This window comes from Euleptes europaea, chromosome 20 (assembly GCF_029931775.1).
Source record: "Euleptes europaea isolate rEulEur1 chromosome 20, rEulEur1.hap1, whole genome shotgun sequence".
Classification (NCBI taxonomy): Eukaryota; Metazoa; Chordata; class Lepidosauria; order Squamata; family Sphaerodactylidae; genus Euleptes; species Euleptes europaea.
The window spans coordinates 10482147-10497246 of record NC_079331.1 but is presented as its reverse complement, the minus strand read 5'-3'; the positions used below and the strand labels follow the sequence as shown (position 1 = coordinate 10497246).

At 47.1% G+C, this 15100-nt stretch overlaps 1 protein-coding gene across 1 annotated transcript in view; it reads left to right on the top strand.

Moving 5' to 3' along the window:
- CEP152 (centrosomal protein 152) overlaps positions 1 to 9855 on the top strand; it is a 40903-nt gene extending 31048 nt beyond the window's left edge. Inside the window, 6 exon segments of the mRNA XM_056865817.1 lie at positions 1370 to 1573; positions 2346 to 2433; positions 3993 to 4096; positions 5108 to 5264; positions 6464 to 6567; positions 8882 to 9855. Coding sequence (XP_056721795.1) covers positions 1370 to 1573; positions 2346 to 2433; positions 3993 to 4096; positions 5108 to 5264; positions 6464 to 6567; positions 8882 to 9855 — 1631 coding nt within the window.
- Positions 9856 to 15100: the final 5245 nt, after the last annotated feature.

Genomic DNA, 15100 nt, shown 5'->3' with positions numbered 1-15100 from the left:
AGTTGGAGGGTGAGAGATTCAGTACTGATGAAAGGAAGTATTTCTTCACACAACGGCATAGTTAAATTGTGGAACTCCCTGCCCCGGGATGTGGTGATGGCTGCCAACTTGGAAGGCTTGAAGAGGGGAGTGGACATGTTTGTGGAGGAGAGGGCTATCCATGGCTACTAGTCAAAATGGTTACCAGTCATGATGTGTACCTATTCTCTCCAGGATCAGAGGAGCATGTCTGTTATAATAGGTGCTTTGAAAAGCAGGAAGCTGAGTGTGAGTTGGCTGGCCCGAACTCTCAGCCAGCTCTTGAGGCTTCCACCAATGGCCACCTGCTCCTGCGCTTCCCTCCATCTTCTGGTATGGTGGTTTGGAGCGGTGGAGTCTGATCTGGAGAACCGGATTTGATTCCCCACTCCTCCACTTGCAAATCTGAGGCTCCTTTATCTCTGTACCCCCTCTAACTGTTGGAGCCATTGTGGTGTAGTGGTTAAGAGCGGTGGTTTGGAGCAGTGGACTCTGATCTGGTTTGATTCCCCACTCCTCCTCCACATGAGCGGCGGACGCTAATCCGGTGAACTGGATTTGTTTCCCCACTCCTACACAAGAAGCCAGCTGGATGACCTTGGGCAAGTCACGCTCTCTCAACCTCACCCCCCTCACAGGGTGTCTGTTGTGGGGAGGGGAAGGGAAGGTGATTGTAAGCCGGTTTGAGGCTCCCTTAAGTGGTAGAGAAAGTCGGCATATAAAAACCAACTCTTCTTCTATGTCCTCTAGGTGGCGCCACATGACCACTAACTATGTTCTGCAGCTTTATATCTGCTTTATCTGCCTGGTTTTCTGGTACTCTTATCACACGCTCCCGCATTTATAACCCACTTACCTACAAGAAACTTGGGAGGTAGGGAGGGACATATAGGCTCCTCCCTCCCCAGTTTTGGGTGGCAGCCACCCTGCTAAAGTGCACGCGGAGAGGCGGGAGTCCATGAAGCCCAGGAATAAACTGGGCTTGAATTAATTGGAAGCAAACTCCCGGTTCACTCACGTGATTTGAGTTTTCCAGAAAAATACAGTTTTACAAATTGAGTTGTAATCTGCCAGTTTTGTGGCATGTGTTGCCTGGGAGCCATCATGGCATAGTGGTGATGCGCAGCGGACTCAAATCTGGAGAACCGGGTTCGATTCCCCACTGCTCTACATATGAAGCCAGCTGAGTGACCTTGGGCTAGTCACTGTTCTCTCAGAACTCTCTCAGCCCCACCTACCTCACAAGGTGTCTGTTGCGGGAAGGGAAGGTGATTGTGAGCTGCTTTGAGACTCCTTAAAAGTAGAGAAAAGCGGGGTATAAAAACCAACTCTTCTTCTTGCTTTTTCTCAGCCCTGTAACTTCTGTTTTTTGATTGGTCGATTGCAGATCCAAAGTGCCTCTCATCCCAGTTAGACTTTTGCTGCAAACGCTGCCTCCAGCAGCTCGAAAGGAAGGAAAGGGAATGCCAGGATTTGAGAAAGAAACTTGACAAAGCATGCAGGCATCTCCAGCTGACAGTGAAGGAGCACAAAGCGAAATCGGAGCAATGGCAAGGTTGGGTCGCTTTTTGTGTGTCCGCCGGAAGTTAACTGTCGGGTCCTTTGCCCTGGTGGCCCCCGTTCATTTATGCGTCCCATTTATATTCCACCTTTCCTCAAAAGGGATCAGGGTGGCATACACGGAGGGAATGATCCCAGTTTTTCTTTACAACAGCCAATGGTAAGGTTTGTTAGGCTAAGAAAGCAACACTGAATTTGAACTTCCTATTGAGGACAAGCTAACCGACCTGGGTGGACCAGACTAGCTCGAGCTCCTTACGCCTTAGGAGCAAAACAGAGATTTGTGCCTTTGTCGATATTCTGTCCTCGTCAGAAGAGGCTACTTTCTGATAAGTCCACATAAACAAGCTAGGAGGGCACAGACCTCTTCCTTTGCCAGAGGATCAAAGAAGCTGCAGGCACCAGGTCTGCTTCCTTCCCATCGTTATTTAAGACCCCTGCTATTTCTCACAGAACTTACACAGAGGATGCACATAGCGCAGGGGGAACGGATAAGCCATCAGTTCACTAAGAGGTCAAGATTGGCGGAAGGACAGCTGGTGACGTTCACGGTTTGGATAGGAACTACAAGTATAAACTGTGCTGCATTTTTCCGCAGGGTACTTAAATATTTATTGCCACGGCAACAGCGGATTTAATGGCAAAGTGCAGGGCTTACACGGAATGCTAATTAATGTTTCAGGCTGTAGGAAAATTCAGCATAAGTTTATACACAAGCACCCAGTTAATCTGGGGATCCTGAACGTTTCTAGTCTTTTTATTTTTAGAAAATGAAAAAACGATGCAGACGTTGACGGAGGAGAATGTTGCAATGAGGAACAGACTTGAACATATGAAGCCAGGTGTTGCCCAAAGGTAGTTAAACAGAAGGAAACGGAATAAATTAATCGGTAAACAGTGGAAGATGTGGTGTAGTGGTTAAGAGTGGTGGTTTGGAGCGGCAGACTCTGGTCTGATTCCCCACTCCTCCAGATGAGCGGCGGAGGCTAATCTGGTGAACCGGATTGGTTTCCCCACTCCTCCACACGAAGCCAGCTGGGTGACCTTGGGCTAGTCACAGTTCTCTCAGCCTAGCCTACCTCACAGGGTGCCTGTTGTGGGGCGGGGAAAGGGGAGGCGATTGTAAGCCGGTTTGATTCTTCCTTAAGTGGGAGAGAAAGTTGGCATATAAAAAACCAAGTCGTCTTCTTGCTTCTTCTTATACCTGTGGTCTATGCTGGCTTGCGATGGCTCTCCAGATCCCAGGAGGGTCAAGCTCTTTCCCAGCTCCTCCTTCCTGCGATCTTTTAAAGTGAAAACGAGACTCATAGTCCCCGGGACTTTCCGCTTGCGAGCATGCTCCCAGCACTGAGCCGCAGCTTGTCCAGGTTCAGTGTTTTATTTGTCTGCGTTATGACTGTCAGTAGTGAAGGACTCTGACCGAAGAAAGAGTTTGCTCTTGTAACCATAGATCTATTGAAGGATTGGCCCACGTGACTTTTTAGTGCCCAAGGTTTACAGGAGGCAGGGAAAGATATCTTGGAAATATCTTTTTATGGTTATCAGGGAGATCGGATTTGAACAAACATATAACGCTATCGCTGGATGGAGATAAATGGATAACATCACAAATGGTAACGTTTATTGTCATGGTGTAGTGGAGCCAGCGTGGTGTAGTGGTTAAGAACGGTGGTTTGGAGCAGTGGACTCTAATCTGGAGAACCGGGTTTGATTCCCCACTTCTCCACATGAGCGGTGGAGGCTAATCTGGTGAACTGGGTTTGTTTCCCCACTCCTTCACGCAAAGTCAGCTGGGTGACCTTGGCCAAGTCACAGCTCTCTCAGCTTCACCTACCTCACAGGGTGTCTGGTGTGGGGAGGGGAAGGGAAGGTGATGGTAAGCTGGTTTGAGTCTCCTTTAAGTGGTAGCGAAAGTCAGCATATAAAAACCAACTCTTCTTCTTCTAAGAGCAGCGGACTCTAACCTGGAGAACTGGATTGGTTTCCCCACTCCTCCACATACAGCCTGCTGGGTGACCTTGGGCTGGTCACAGTTCTCTCATAGCTCTCTCAGCCACGCCTACTGCACAAGGTGTCTGTTGTGAGAGGGGAAGGGAAGGTGATTGTAAGCCACTTTGAGACTCCTTATGGTAGAGAAAAGAGGGGGGTATAAAAACCAACTCTTCTCCTTCTTTTATAAAGATATAAGCCCTACTGATGAATAGTTTATTATGATAAGTAATGTTTATGCTGTAGTTCAGTATTATGGAAGGTATGAAATCAATCTCTTATTGTGGTTGTGCATTTTATACTATAGTTGGCAATGTTTGTTTCCGTTTGTGCTGTGTTTTTATGATTCTGAGTTGGTTGCTTGCTATGACCTTGAGTCAGCGCAATAAAGTATTTGATTTGATTTATTTCTCTGTGCTTTTTAGATCATTGTCTGAGGGGTGTGTTTTGAAACCTTGCACTTTCTGTGATGGAAAAGCCTTGGAAGAAATGCGTTCCCAGTATATTAAAGCTGTGGGTAAAATTAAGAGTAAGTGACCAGAATAATTGTTTACTAACCCCTTTACCTGGTTGCATGCAGCAACAGAGAAATGAAAACAAGACTACAAGTAAACTAAGCTGCTGATGCTGATTGGCCACTCTGTTCTGATCTCTTTCCTACCACATTTCCCGCTGGTTGTTTAAAAATTAGCATTTGGTTCAAGATTGATTATGATAGCACATCTTTTCGTGCTCGTCGCGTTTGCTCATCTCAGTTTTTCGGAATACCTCCACCACAAGGTTTGCCTGCCTATACCTACTTTTTGACAATTCCTCGTCTCTCGAGCCTCCTTTCTAGCTAGATTAAACTAGCTACTGGTTATGCAAGGCAGAATTTTCAGTGGTTATGCAAGGCAGAATTTTGAATTTACCATACTCGGAAAGGACTTATCCATGCTCTTCTGGCTCTATCGACTCATTAGCTCATGTGCTCTTGGAATGCTATTTCTAGGAGGACCTTGTGTGTGTGTGTGTGTGTGTGTGTGTAAAGTGCCGTCAAGTCGCAGATGACTTATGGCGACCCCTTTTGGGGTTTTCATGGCAAGAGACTAACAAAAGTGGTTTGCCAGTGCCTTCCTCTGCACAGCAACCCTGGTATTCCTTGGTGGTCTCCCATCCAAATACTAACCAGGGCTGACCCTGCTTAGCTTCTGAGATCTGACGAGATCAGGCTAGCCTGGGCTATCCAGGTCAGGGCAGGAGGACTTAGAGCACGATATATCTCTCCTCTTTTAATACATAGAGCCAATGCCTCTGTGTCTGATTGATGCCTTCTTTATTAAGTGATAGGGATCCCAAGGCTACATTGGCAGTGGCAAAATTTATCTCAGTCCTTATATCCCCCAAACATTAGATTCAAAACTATGCCACTCAAGATCAATGGATCAAGGAGGTTCTAAGGGATAAAGGAAAGGCATTTGGTTCAAATTGCCATTGTGCATCCGCTCTTCAACCTGGTTGCATATATTGAGGTGGAAAATTTATACCATATTGTTTGTAGGCGACATGCTTCGCTATATCCACGAAAGTAAAGAGAGAGCAGCGGACATTATAAAAGCAGAAGTGTTGAGGGAACGTCAAGAGACCGCCCGGAAAATGCGCAAATATTATCTGATTTGCCTTCAACAGCTTCTGACTGACGACGGAAAGACCGAAGGGTAAGCTGTCTCCGTGCTTATTAGACGAGCATCGACATTTTTTATATTCAATATATGTTTTTCCAAGCCTATTTCTTTCGTGGTTTTCATGCACATGAGTGCTCAGTCCACGTATAATTCTTTTACAGTGGAATCCTAAGCAGAGCTGCAGCCTTCTAAACCCATTGACTCTACCTCTGTGTAGTGACCCTGGACTTCCCTGGTGGGCTTCCATCCAAATACTGACCCTACTTAGCTTCCAAGCTCTGATGAGATTGGGCTAGCATGGGCCATCCAGGTCAGGGCCAATTTCGCTTAGTGTGTGTGTGTGTGTGTGTGTGTGTGTGTGTGTGTGTGTGTGTGTTAAATGCTGTCAAGTCGCTTCTGACTCATAGCAACCCTATGAATCCACGTCTTCCAAAACATCCTATCTTTTAAAGCCTTGCTCAGGTCTTGCAAATTGAGGGCTGTGGCTTCCTTTATAGAGTCAATCCATCTCTTGTTGGGTCTTCCTCTTTTCCTGCTGCCCTCAACTTTTCCTAGCATGACTGTCTTTTCCAGTGTCTCTTGTTTTCTCATAATGTGACCAAAGTACGATAGCTTCAGTTTAGTCATTTGAGCTTCTAGGGTCAGTTCAGGCTTAGAATCATAGAGTTGGAAGGGACCACCAGGGCCATCAAGTCCAACCCCCTGCACAATGCAGGAAATTCACAACTACCTCCCCGCTCCACACCCCTAGTGACCAGAAGATGGCCAAGATGCCCTCCTTCTCATCATTTGCCTAAGGTCACAGAATCAGCATTGCTGACAGATGGCCATCTAACCTCTTCTTAAAAACCTTCAGGGAAGGAGAGCTCACCACCTCCCGAGGAAGCCTGTTCCACTGAGGAACCGCTCTAACTGTTAGAAAATTCTTCCTAATGTCTAGACGGAAACTCTTTTGATTTGATCTATAACCCACTGATTTTTGGGGGGGGGCGGTCCAGGGTATCCATACCACTCTCCTCCAACACATTTCAAAGGAATTTCGCTTAGAGCAATGTTTTAAAAGATGTTTTCAGAATTTAAATACAACTTGATAGCCTTTCTCTCTCCCCCCCCCCCCCGGTCAAAAAATTACGACCTGACTGAAAGGCCCCTATCCTTTGCTGCCGCAAAACTGTCAAGGAAGAGCTGAGCTTTTAGAATGTTCCCCCCCCCCCTTTGGGGATTTCCCACAGGGCCGAGAAGAAAATAATCTGTGCTGCTGGCAAACTTGCAACCATGGCCAAAATCCTCGAAACCCCGGTGCGTAACTCGTCACAGAGCGTCGCTGCCCACTCAGGTATGATGGTGTGAAGGTCGGTTTTCCGTTTTTCAGCCACGTGTCCTTTTTTTAGTGATGCATTCCCAGCATATTGAAGTAGTAACCAGGCCTGACCCTGCTTAGTCCACCTAAATGTTCTAGGTCCCAAGAATCAGGGACTTTGGGGAATATACTGGCTGATGTTATGGATTCTCTCCTTTTTCAATACCCTAACTCCCAACTGATCCCAGGAGGTGACTTTAATGCGGGAATAGGTTTAGGTGTTATTGATGCAAGAGCGAGCATCAAGGTGTGAATCGCTGCCCACGCTACTCCTATTGGAACGATCATCTAAGAATAGGGTAGTTAATAAGTTTGGGCTTAAATTTTTGAAACTGCTCTCCCGGACTTAACTTACATGTTTTACATGGTACAACCCTGGATAGTACTGGGGGCACTTTCACTCATCTATCAACTTTTAGGGCTAGTAAAGGTAGTTCCCTGTGCAAGGGTCATTCCTGACCCATGGGGTGACATCACATCCTGACGTTTACTAGGCAGACTTTGTTTACAGGGTGGTTTACCAGTGCCTTCCCCAGGGTTAGTACAGTATATTAAAGTATTTTGCTTCTCTAATGCTTCTATAGCAGGTATCTGCAGCCTGTGGCTCTACAGCCAAATATGGCTCAGTATGGGACATTTTTTTTTGCCATCAAGTCACAGCTGACTTGTAGAGTGACCTTGTAGGGTTTTCAGAGCAAGAGACGCTTAGAGGGGGTTTGCCATTGCCTGCCTCCGTGTCACGGCCCTAGTATTCCTTTGGAGGTCTCCCATCCAAATACCAGCCAGGGCCGACCCTGCTTCGCTTCTGAGATCTGAGGAGATCAGGCTAGCCTGAGCCATCCAGGTCAGGGTGTGGAACAACGTATGGCTGCTAAGAAAAGAAAATGCAATATTTTAAGTTAACTTATAGAACTAACATAGCAAAGCCAATATATTACACAATTCCTTTGTATTCAGCATATACATACATACCCCAAAACACCAGTGTACCCTTCACCAATGCACTATAACTCTACTAAATAATTAAAAACAATCTTATTCCTAACATAGCATCCAATTTGTTCTATAGTAACACATACAGTATTAATGACTATAAAAGCCTATATAGCGCACTGAAGGCTTACAAAACCTATATGTAGTTGTACTGCAGTCCCGAAGGTTTGCACAAATCAGTCCAGTGTTGAAAGTCCATAAGGTGAAAGTCACAAGAAGGACATTCTCCTCCAGAGGCTCATCAGCTGTTTCGGATAGACAACTTCTTCAGTTAATTTATTAGTTTCTTGACTTGCAAATTCCAGATGCATGTATTCCTATGCTGCAATTCACATTTAACATTCAACTATTATATAAGTAATTAAAACTATTTATTGTAATCATCTTAAAAAATTATTGTCCCCACCCTTGTTGAGCCTGTAGGCACTTTGGAATTCTGGTACAGTGTGGTGGCCGCAGCCCCAAAAATGGCTGCCGCAAGAGGCGGAGCCAGCGTCACAATGGCTGCTGCAGCTTACCTGCACTCACACAGAGTACAGATCTTTGTGCTGTGGTGGCGGCTGCCTGTAATCCAACCGCAAACCATGTGCAAATTTGTGCCGGTGCACTAAAGCAATCATGCAGGGTGCTCCTGTGTATATATGTATGGATTACCACAAGGCCTTGTGTGTGCCTGTTCTTCAGAGCTAGCGTGGTGTAGTGGTTAAGAGCGGTGGTTTGGAGTGGTGGAGTCTGATCTGGAGAACCGGGTTTGACTCCCCACTCGTCCACGTGAGCTGCGGAGGCTAATCTGGTGAACTGGATTTGTTTCCCCACTCCTACACACGAAGCCAGCTGGGTGACCTTGGGCTAGTCACGCTCTCTCCGCCCCACCTACCTCACAGGGTGTCTGTTGTGGGGAAGGGAAGGTGATTGTAAGCCAGTTTGATTCTGCCTTAAGTGGTAGAGAAAGTTGGCATATAAAAACCAACTCTTCTCCTTCTTCTTCTTGATAAAGGACTCGCAACAGCCAGTGTTTGTCATGTTAAGTTGTATTTTTTTCCAATTATGCACATGAGCTTTGCCATATTGGTGCTTTCCTGATCTCTCATCTGAATGTTGCCGTAGTTTGGCTCCTTAATTGTAAAAGGCTGTTGACTTCCAATCTATCATGTAACACCTTCAGTAGAAGCTTTTCAGCGCATATGAACCATTTTTAAGCTCATCGAAGGAATGCTGGAAACTTGGATGTATTAACCTTATTTGCTTGTATTTTTTTTGTTTTTGTTTTTCTTCATACTTAAAAAAAATTATTTAGCTCTGTCCCAGAATTCTAAGTCGTTTGCTGGGGTTAAGGATCCTAAAGGAAATCCTATGCAGCAGCATAAGCAGGCCTCCACAGAAAACCAGGCTGGGGACAGAGGTGTTACCAACAACCACCAGATGACTCAGAAACGTATACCTTGCAGCTTAAGGCAACGGCTTGATGCTGAGAGCCCGTCTCCCCTGCCTTCCAATACCCTGACTGGGGGGAATTCTTTTAAACAATCGGACAGCGTTTTGGTAGGCGCCGTGACCTCAGCGGTGGCTTCCAGCAGAGACAGGAACGCAGGCAGAGATCTGTCTCACGCCTTTGGCGCTGTGGCATTCCAGAACCGTTCCCCTCACGTTTCTCAATATACGAATCTGGCTAGCTGCGCCGACTCTGGGGCAGCTCAAGCAGCGCCTCAGAGCCGAAGCGAAAGGTCGGTCTTAAAAGAATTCGGGTGCCCCCACTCCACCAGCTATCAGGCGGCAGCTCCTAGAAAAACCACAGGCTTCGATGTTCAGGAAGCTCCGGTGAAGGACGACGGGAGCTCCGTTAACTGTAGCCTGATTAGCGAGCCTCTGCACTTGGAGAGCAGAGACACGTCTTTGCACGCTGCTCAGAGAACACATCCCAGCACCCAAGCAGAATTCTGCCAACGGTATCCCACCGCAAACCCATTTTCGGATGTCCAGGAAGGTGCGTCTGGTTTTTACCAACAAGCCAGCAGTCAAAGCGGCAAGGGTCTGGTAACTCCAGGCCAAGCCCCGAAGTGCAGCGAAGGCCCTCTGAGGGTGAACCTGGGCCACATGTCGTGTCAGAACGCAGACAAAGTGAGTTCTCCTAGCTCCCGTCAAGGCAGCACGGGGTTGTGTTTGACCGTGGGGAAAAGCTACGACTTGCTGCATTCGAGGGAGCGGATACGCAACCTGAAGGATTTTCAGCAAGACAGTGGTTTTGACAGCCCCCAAATTAACTTTGATTAACATCGGGGGCTCTCATAAAAGAGACACTTTAAAATATATTTAAAAGAAAGTCTTGGAAGGAGGAGCCAACTGTGCCACAAACGTCTGAGGTGCCTTTTTTATGTTTCTTGACTTCCTAATTTGACTTACATGAACAAACCGACCCCAAATATTTATGCAGGTTTTGAATATGCCTTCGCTATCTGGCTTAACTGTGTATAAACTGTCTTTTTTATATATAAATGTTTGTGCGTGTGTGTGTGTGTGTATGAGAAATGATCTATTTTTATACCTCAAGATTAGCGTGCCGTACAATGCAACCTTTTTTATTATTTATGCTGAAATAAAACTGACTTTTTGTTGTTGTCCATGTTGTAAAATTGTCCTGGTACTTTCCTCAGCCTTATGAGAGAGTTTTACCTTTTCTTGTTTTGTAACCTTTCCACCGCCCCTCAGTGGAGCTGCCGACAGTAATGTCCGTTGGCAGTCTCCCATCTGGGCACTGGTCAGTCCCGGAATGAAAACAGATCTTAATGTAAGGCTGCTAGGTAAGATCTTACTCCATGTGGCCTTCCATGAGCTCTACATCAAATTGAAGGCAGGCTCTCCACTGCTCCACAGGTAACTTTGGATCTCTTGGTTATATGGTCTGGATGGACATTGTGCTAATGTTGCACACGTAGCAGCACTGTTTAAATGAGCTGCTTAGCGTATGCAAGACGCACTCAGGAAGCTCTTCTCATTTGCTTGAAAAACCTGGGAAGCAAGGAGACACAGGAATGCTGGTAGAAAGTGCAGTCAAGTCACAGCTGACTGATAGCGACCCTGCAGGGCAGGTGTTCCCAACCTTTTTGAGCCTGGTTGGCCACTGTGTGAACAGACTGCTGGACTTGATGGGCCTTGGTCTGATCCAGCGTGGCCTTTCTTACGTTCTTATGAGCCTGTGGGCACATTTGGAATTATGACACGGCAGGGTGGGCGCAGCAACAAAATGGCTGCCACAGGAGGCAGAGCCAGCTGCAAAATGTTTGCCACAGCTTGACTTCAGTAGCACAGTGAAGGTCCTTATGCTGTGGTGGCAGCTGCTGCCAAAGCAACATTTAAAAATCTCTTCACAGCAAATCCAAAAGTCAATCCGAAGCCTTACTGGGCAAAAGCCCTACCTGGCCCCACCCACGTCCTGAAAGCACTTGGTAGGCACCAGAAAAGGTGTCAGTGGGCATCTTGGCACCCATGAACACCACGTTGGGGACCCCTGCCGCAGCGTTTTTAAGGCAAAAGACATTCAGAGGTGGTTTGCCATTGCCTGCGTCTGCAAAGCGACCCTGGACTTTCTTGGGGGTGTCTGTGAAGGTCAGGGTCATAAATAATAATGTTTAAACAGATAGCATGATGCAGAAGCTGACCTAGCGTGATGCACAGGTTGAGGACTAGTGTGGTGTAGTGATTAAGAGCAGTGGTTTGGAACGGTGGACTCTGATCTGGAGAACCAGGTTTGATTCCCCACTCTTCCACATGAGCAGCGGAGGCTAATCTGGGGAACTGGGTTGGTTTCCCCGCTACTCCACATGGAGCCAGCTGGGTGACCTTGGGCTAGTCACAGTTCTCTTAGAGCTCTCTCAGCCCCACTCACCTCACAGGGTGTCTGTTGTGGGGAGGGGAAGGGAAGGTGATTGTAAGCCGGGTTGATTCTTCCTGAAGCGGTAGAGAAAGCCGGCATATAAAAACCAACTCTTCTTCTTCTAAGCGGTCACTACCCACCCCTCCACTTTACAGACTTAACCAAAGTGGCTCCGGAATAAAATAAATTCAGCACCCACGAGGGAAGCAGAAAAAGACCAGTAACTTTTATTTACTCCCAGGTATAGGGGAACAAGGTGGTTCAGAAAAGAGGAGATAAACTGTTTACAGGTATAACACAGTCTTGCTGGGCCCGTTCACTTATAAAGTCAAGTTGGTAATTTCGGAGAGCAGTTAGCAGCCGAATTTATATTCTTGAGGTGAGTATTGGCCTTCCCAGCATGGTGTAGTGGTTAAGAGCGGTGGTTTGGAGCGGTGGAGTCTGATCTGGAGAACGGGGTTTGATCCCCCACTCCTCCACATGAGCGGTGGAGGCTAATCTGGTGACCCAGGTTGGTTTCCCCACTCCTACACACGAAGCCAGCCGGGTGACCTTGGGCTAGTCACAGTTCTCTTAGAGCTCTCAAGGGTGTCTGTTGTGGGGAGGGGAAGGGAAGGTGATTGCAAGCCGGTTTGATTCTTCCTTAAGTGGTAGAGAAAGTCGGCATATAAAAACCAACCTTCTTCCCTCAGCCTCAGGGTTTTCACAGCGTAAATGTGAGCTCCTCTCAGAAACGACAAATGTTTCACTAGTTTCCATCAGAAACTGTGGCTTTGAGACAGTCTTTTTCTCACGTTATCCTGCTTTATCGCCAAAGATGGGTTCTGAGACATCCGGAGTCTCCTGAGACAGGTTCTCTCCCAGCTAACCCTTTTAAATAAACATTTTTCTCCCGAGTCTCTTCATGGAGGGATAAACGCAGAAGATGGAACACAATGGAAGAAGAAGAGCCCATTTTGCCAGATTCCAAGGATCCCAGGTACTGTTTTATGTACTTCTGGGGTGGGAAATTGGCAGGGAAAACCTCAGGTAGGGATATGTATTGGGCCCTGAGCTTTGGATAGAATTTCTCAGCCTGGCAATGGGGACTCCATTTGAAATCTGGTGTTTTAAAGGTCCAGCGCTTGGCCTATTGCTCCTTTACACGGCACGGACACCGACTTTGGTCTTTGTTCGTTGCTGGCTTTCTTGCGTAAACATGAAAAGAGAAGAAATCTTACTGTGAGAATCCCGTAAGCCACAGGAAGGGTTTTGAACTATCCAGGAGACCTTTTTTATTTTTATTTACTATGTTTATACACTGTCTCTCCCAACGGGGACCCAAGCATCTTTCTCCTCCATTTTATCCTCACAACAACCACCCTATGAGGTAGGTTAGGCTGACTGTGTGTGACTGGCCCAAGGTCACCCAGCAAGCTTCCATGGGAGTGGGGATTCGAACCTGGGTCTCCCCAATCTAGGGCTGTCAACCTCCAGGTACTAAGTAGCTGGAGATCTCCTGCTATTACAGCTGATCTCCAGCCGATAGAGATCAGTTCCCCTGGAGAAAATGGACGCTTTGGTGATTGGACTCTATGGCATTGAAGTCCCTCCCCTCCCCAAACCCTGCTCCAAAAAATCCCCCACCGGTGGTGAAGAGGGACCTGGCAACCCTACCTTAATCCTAGTCAGACGTTCTAACCATTATACCACAACAGTACAAGGTGACCCCAGATGGGCCTTAAGTTAGAAGAAGAGTTGGTTTTATATGCCGGCTTTCTCTATCACTTAAGGGAGAATCAAACCGGCTTACAGTCACCTTCCCTCCCCCTCCCCACAACAGACACCCTGTGAGGTAGGTGGGGCTGAGAGCGCTCTAAGAGAGCTGTGACTTGCCCAAAGTCACCCACCTGGCTTTGTGTGGAAGAGCGGGGAAACAAATCCAGTTCACCAGAGTGGCGTCCACCGCTCATGTGGAGGAATGGGGAAACCATCCGGGTTTACCACATTAGCATCCACCGCTCATTGTGGAGGAGTGGGGAATCGAACCCGGTTCTCCAGATCAGAGTCCACCGCTCCAAACCACCGCTCTTAACCACTACACCACGCTCTCTATGAAAGTTCTTCCCTGACTGTCCTCTTTTTATTTTAAGCTTCCCTATTAAAAAGAAAAATTTGCAGGCCGACAAGGTTTCACGGAGCGGCTGCAGAAGGGGGCGGTGTCCCGTTATTATAGCTAAACGCCGTCTCTGGTGTTTTTTGGGGGCTTGTCCTGTATGATTACTGTAAGAGCGGAACAAGCTGCGCAGCAAAGCTGTCATTATCTAATCAGCATCTTGTTTTTCTTAGAAAGCAACTCGCAGGCCTTTTTAATCCGCAGGTTTTAACCGGAGCCATTAATCAAGTTGTGCAAATGCAATTTGTTCAGCGAAACCAAAAATTAGGGAGATTAAGTGGTCGTCCTTTAATGTTGCTATACTCCCCCCTAGTGGTTTTCTTTTTTTAAAATCCACAACTTATATAACACGATCCATAAAAGCAGGCACTAAAAGCTTCTTTCCTAGAAAATAGCGCCCCCACCCACCCAGTCCCTTTTCCTTGTTGGAGGAGAGTGTTACGGATACCATGGACTGCCAAAAAAGAAAACCAAATCAGTGGGTTATAGATCAAATCAAGCCTGAACTGACCCTAGAAGTTAAAATGACTGAACTGAGGCTGTCGTACTTTGGTCATATTATGAGAAGACAAAAGTCGCTGGAAAAGGCAATAATGCTGGGGAAAATTGAAGGTGGTAGGAAAAGGGGAAGACCCAAGAAGAGATGGATTGACTCTATAAAGGAAGCCACAGCCTTCAGTTTGCAAGACCTGAGCAAGGCTGCTAAAGGTGGGACGTTTTGGAGGACATTGATTCATAGGGTCGCCATGAGTTGGAAGCGACTCGACGGCACTTAACACGCACACAGTCCCTTTCGTATTAGGGAGCTGCACAGGGAACAGCATAAATAGATCAGTGTGCCCCCCCCCCAATTCTATAATTGCACATTTAGGATGCTGTAATTCCTAGCATAGGTCATGCAGAATGAGACACCCCCTCCTGCCATGCACATTGTATTTCTGGAAGCCCTGGTGGCTTTCTTGACATGCTTTTCAAGCTCTTTCCTAGGCATCTCTTGTATCCATGCCCCCCCCCAAATCTCTTGTTCTTCAGAAAATAGATGTTGCTTTTGCAGAGGGAACAGCAGCTCATCGGAGAAGCGTGGAGAAGGTGCTGCAGGGCTGGCTTGGCAGAGGGTACCTTACCCACACAGCCTCCTGGAAACGACAGCTTTCTTTTCATTTAATGGTAGGCTCGTTTGACCAAAGGTCTCATCAGGGAAATGACAACTAAGTCTGTCCGTCCCCCTGCCACCGGTAGGGCTGTCCCCCAGGGATGGCACCTTTACATGTCCCCCCCGCAAATGGTATGGTTGCTCCCATGCCAGTCCGGGTGTGTGCACATTGTGCTGAAAGGGGTATGGCTTCTCTGGCGTCCTAAATGCGCCACCAGGGAATAGTGTGGGCAGAAATCCTGACATCCCTGACTAGCAACTAGTTGTATGGGAAGGTCATTTGTAAGCCACCTGCTCCGCTTCAGTTGTAAGGCTATCCATGGCTACTAGTAAAAAT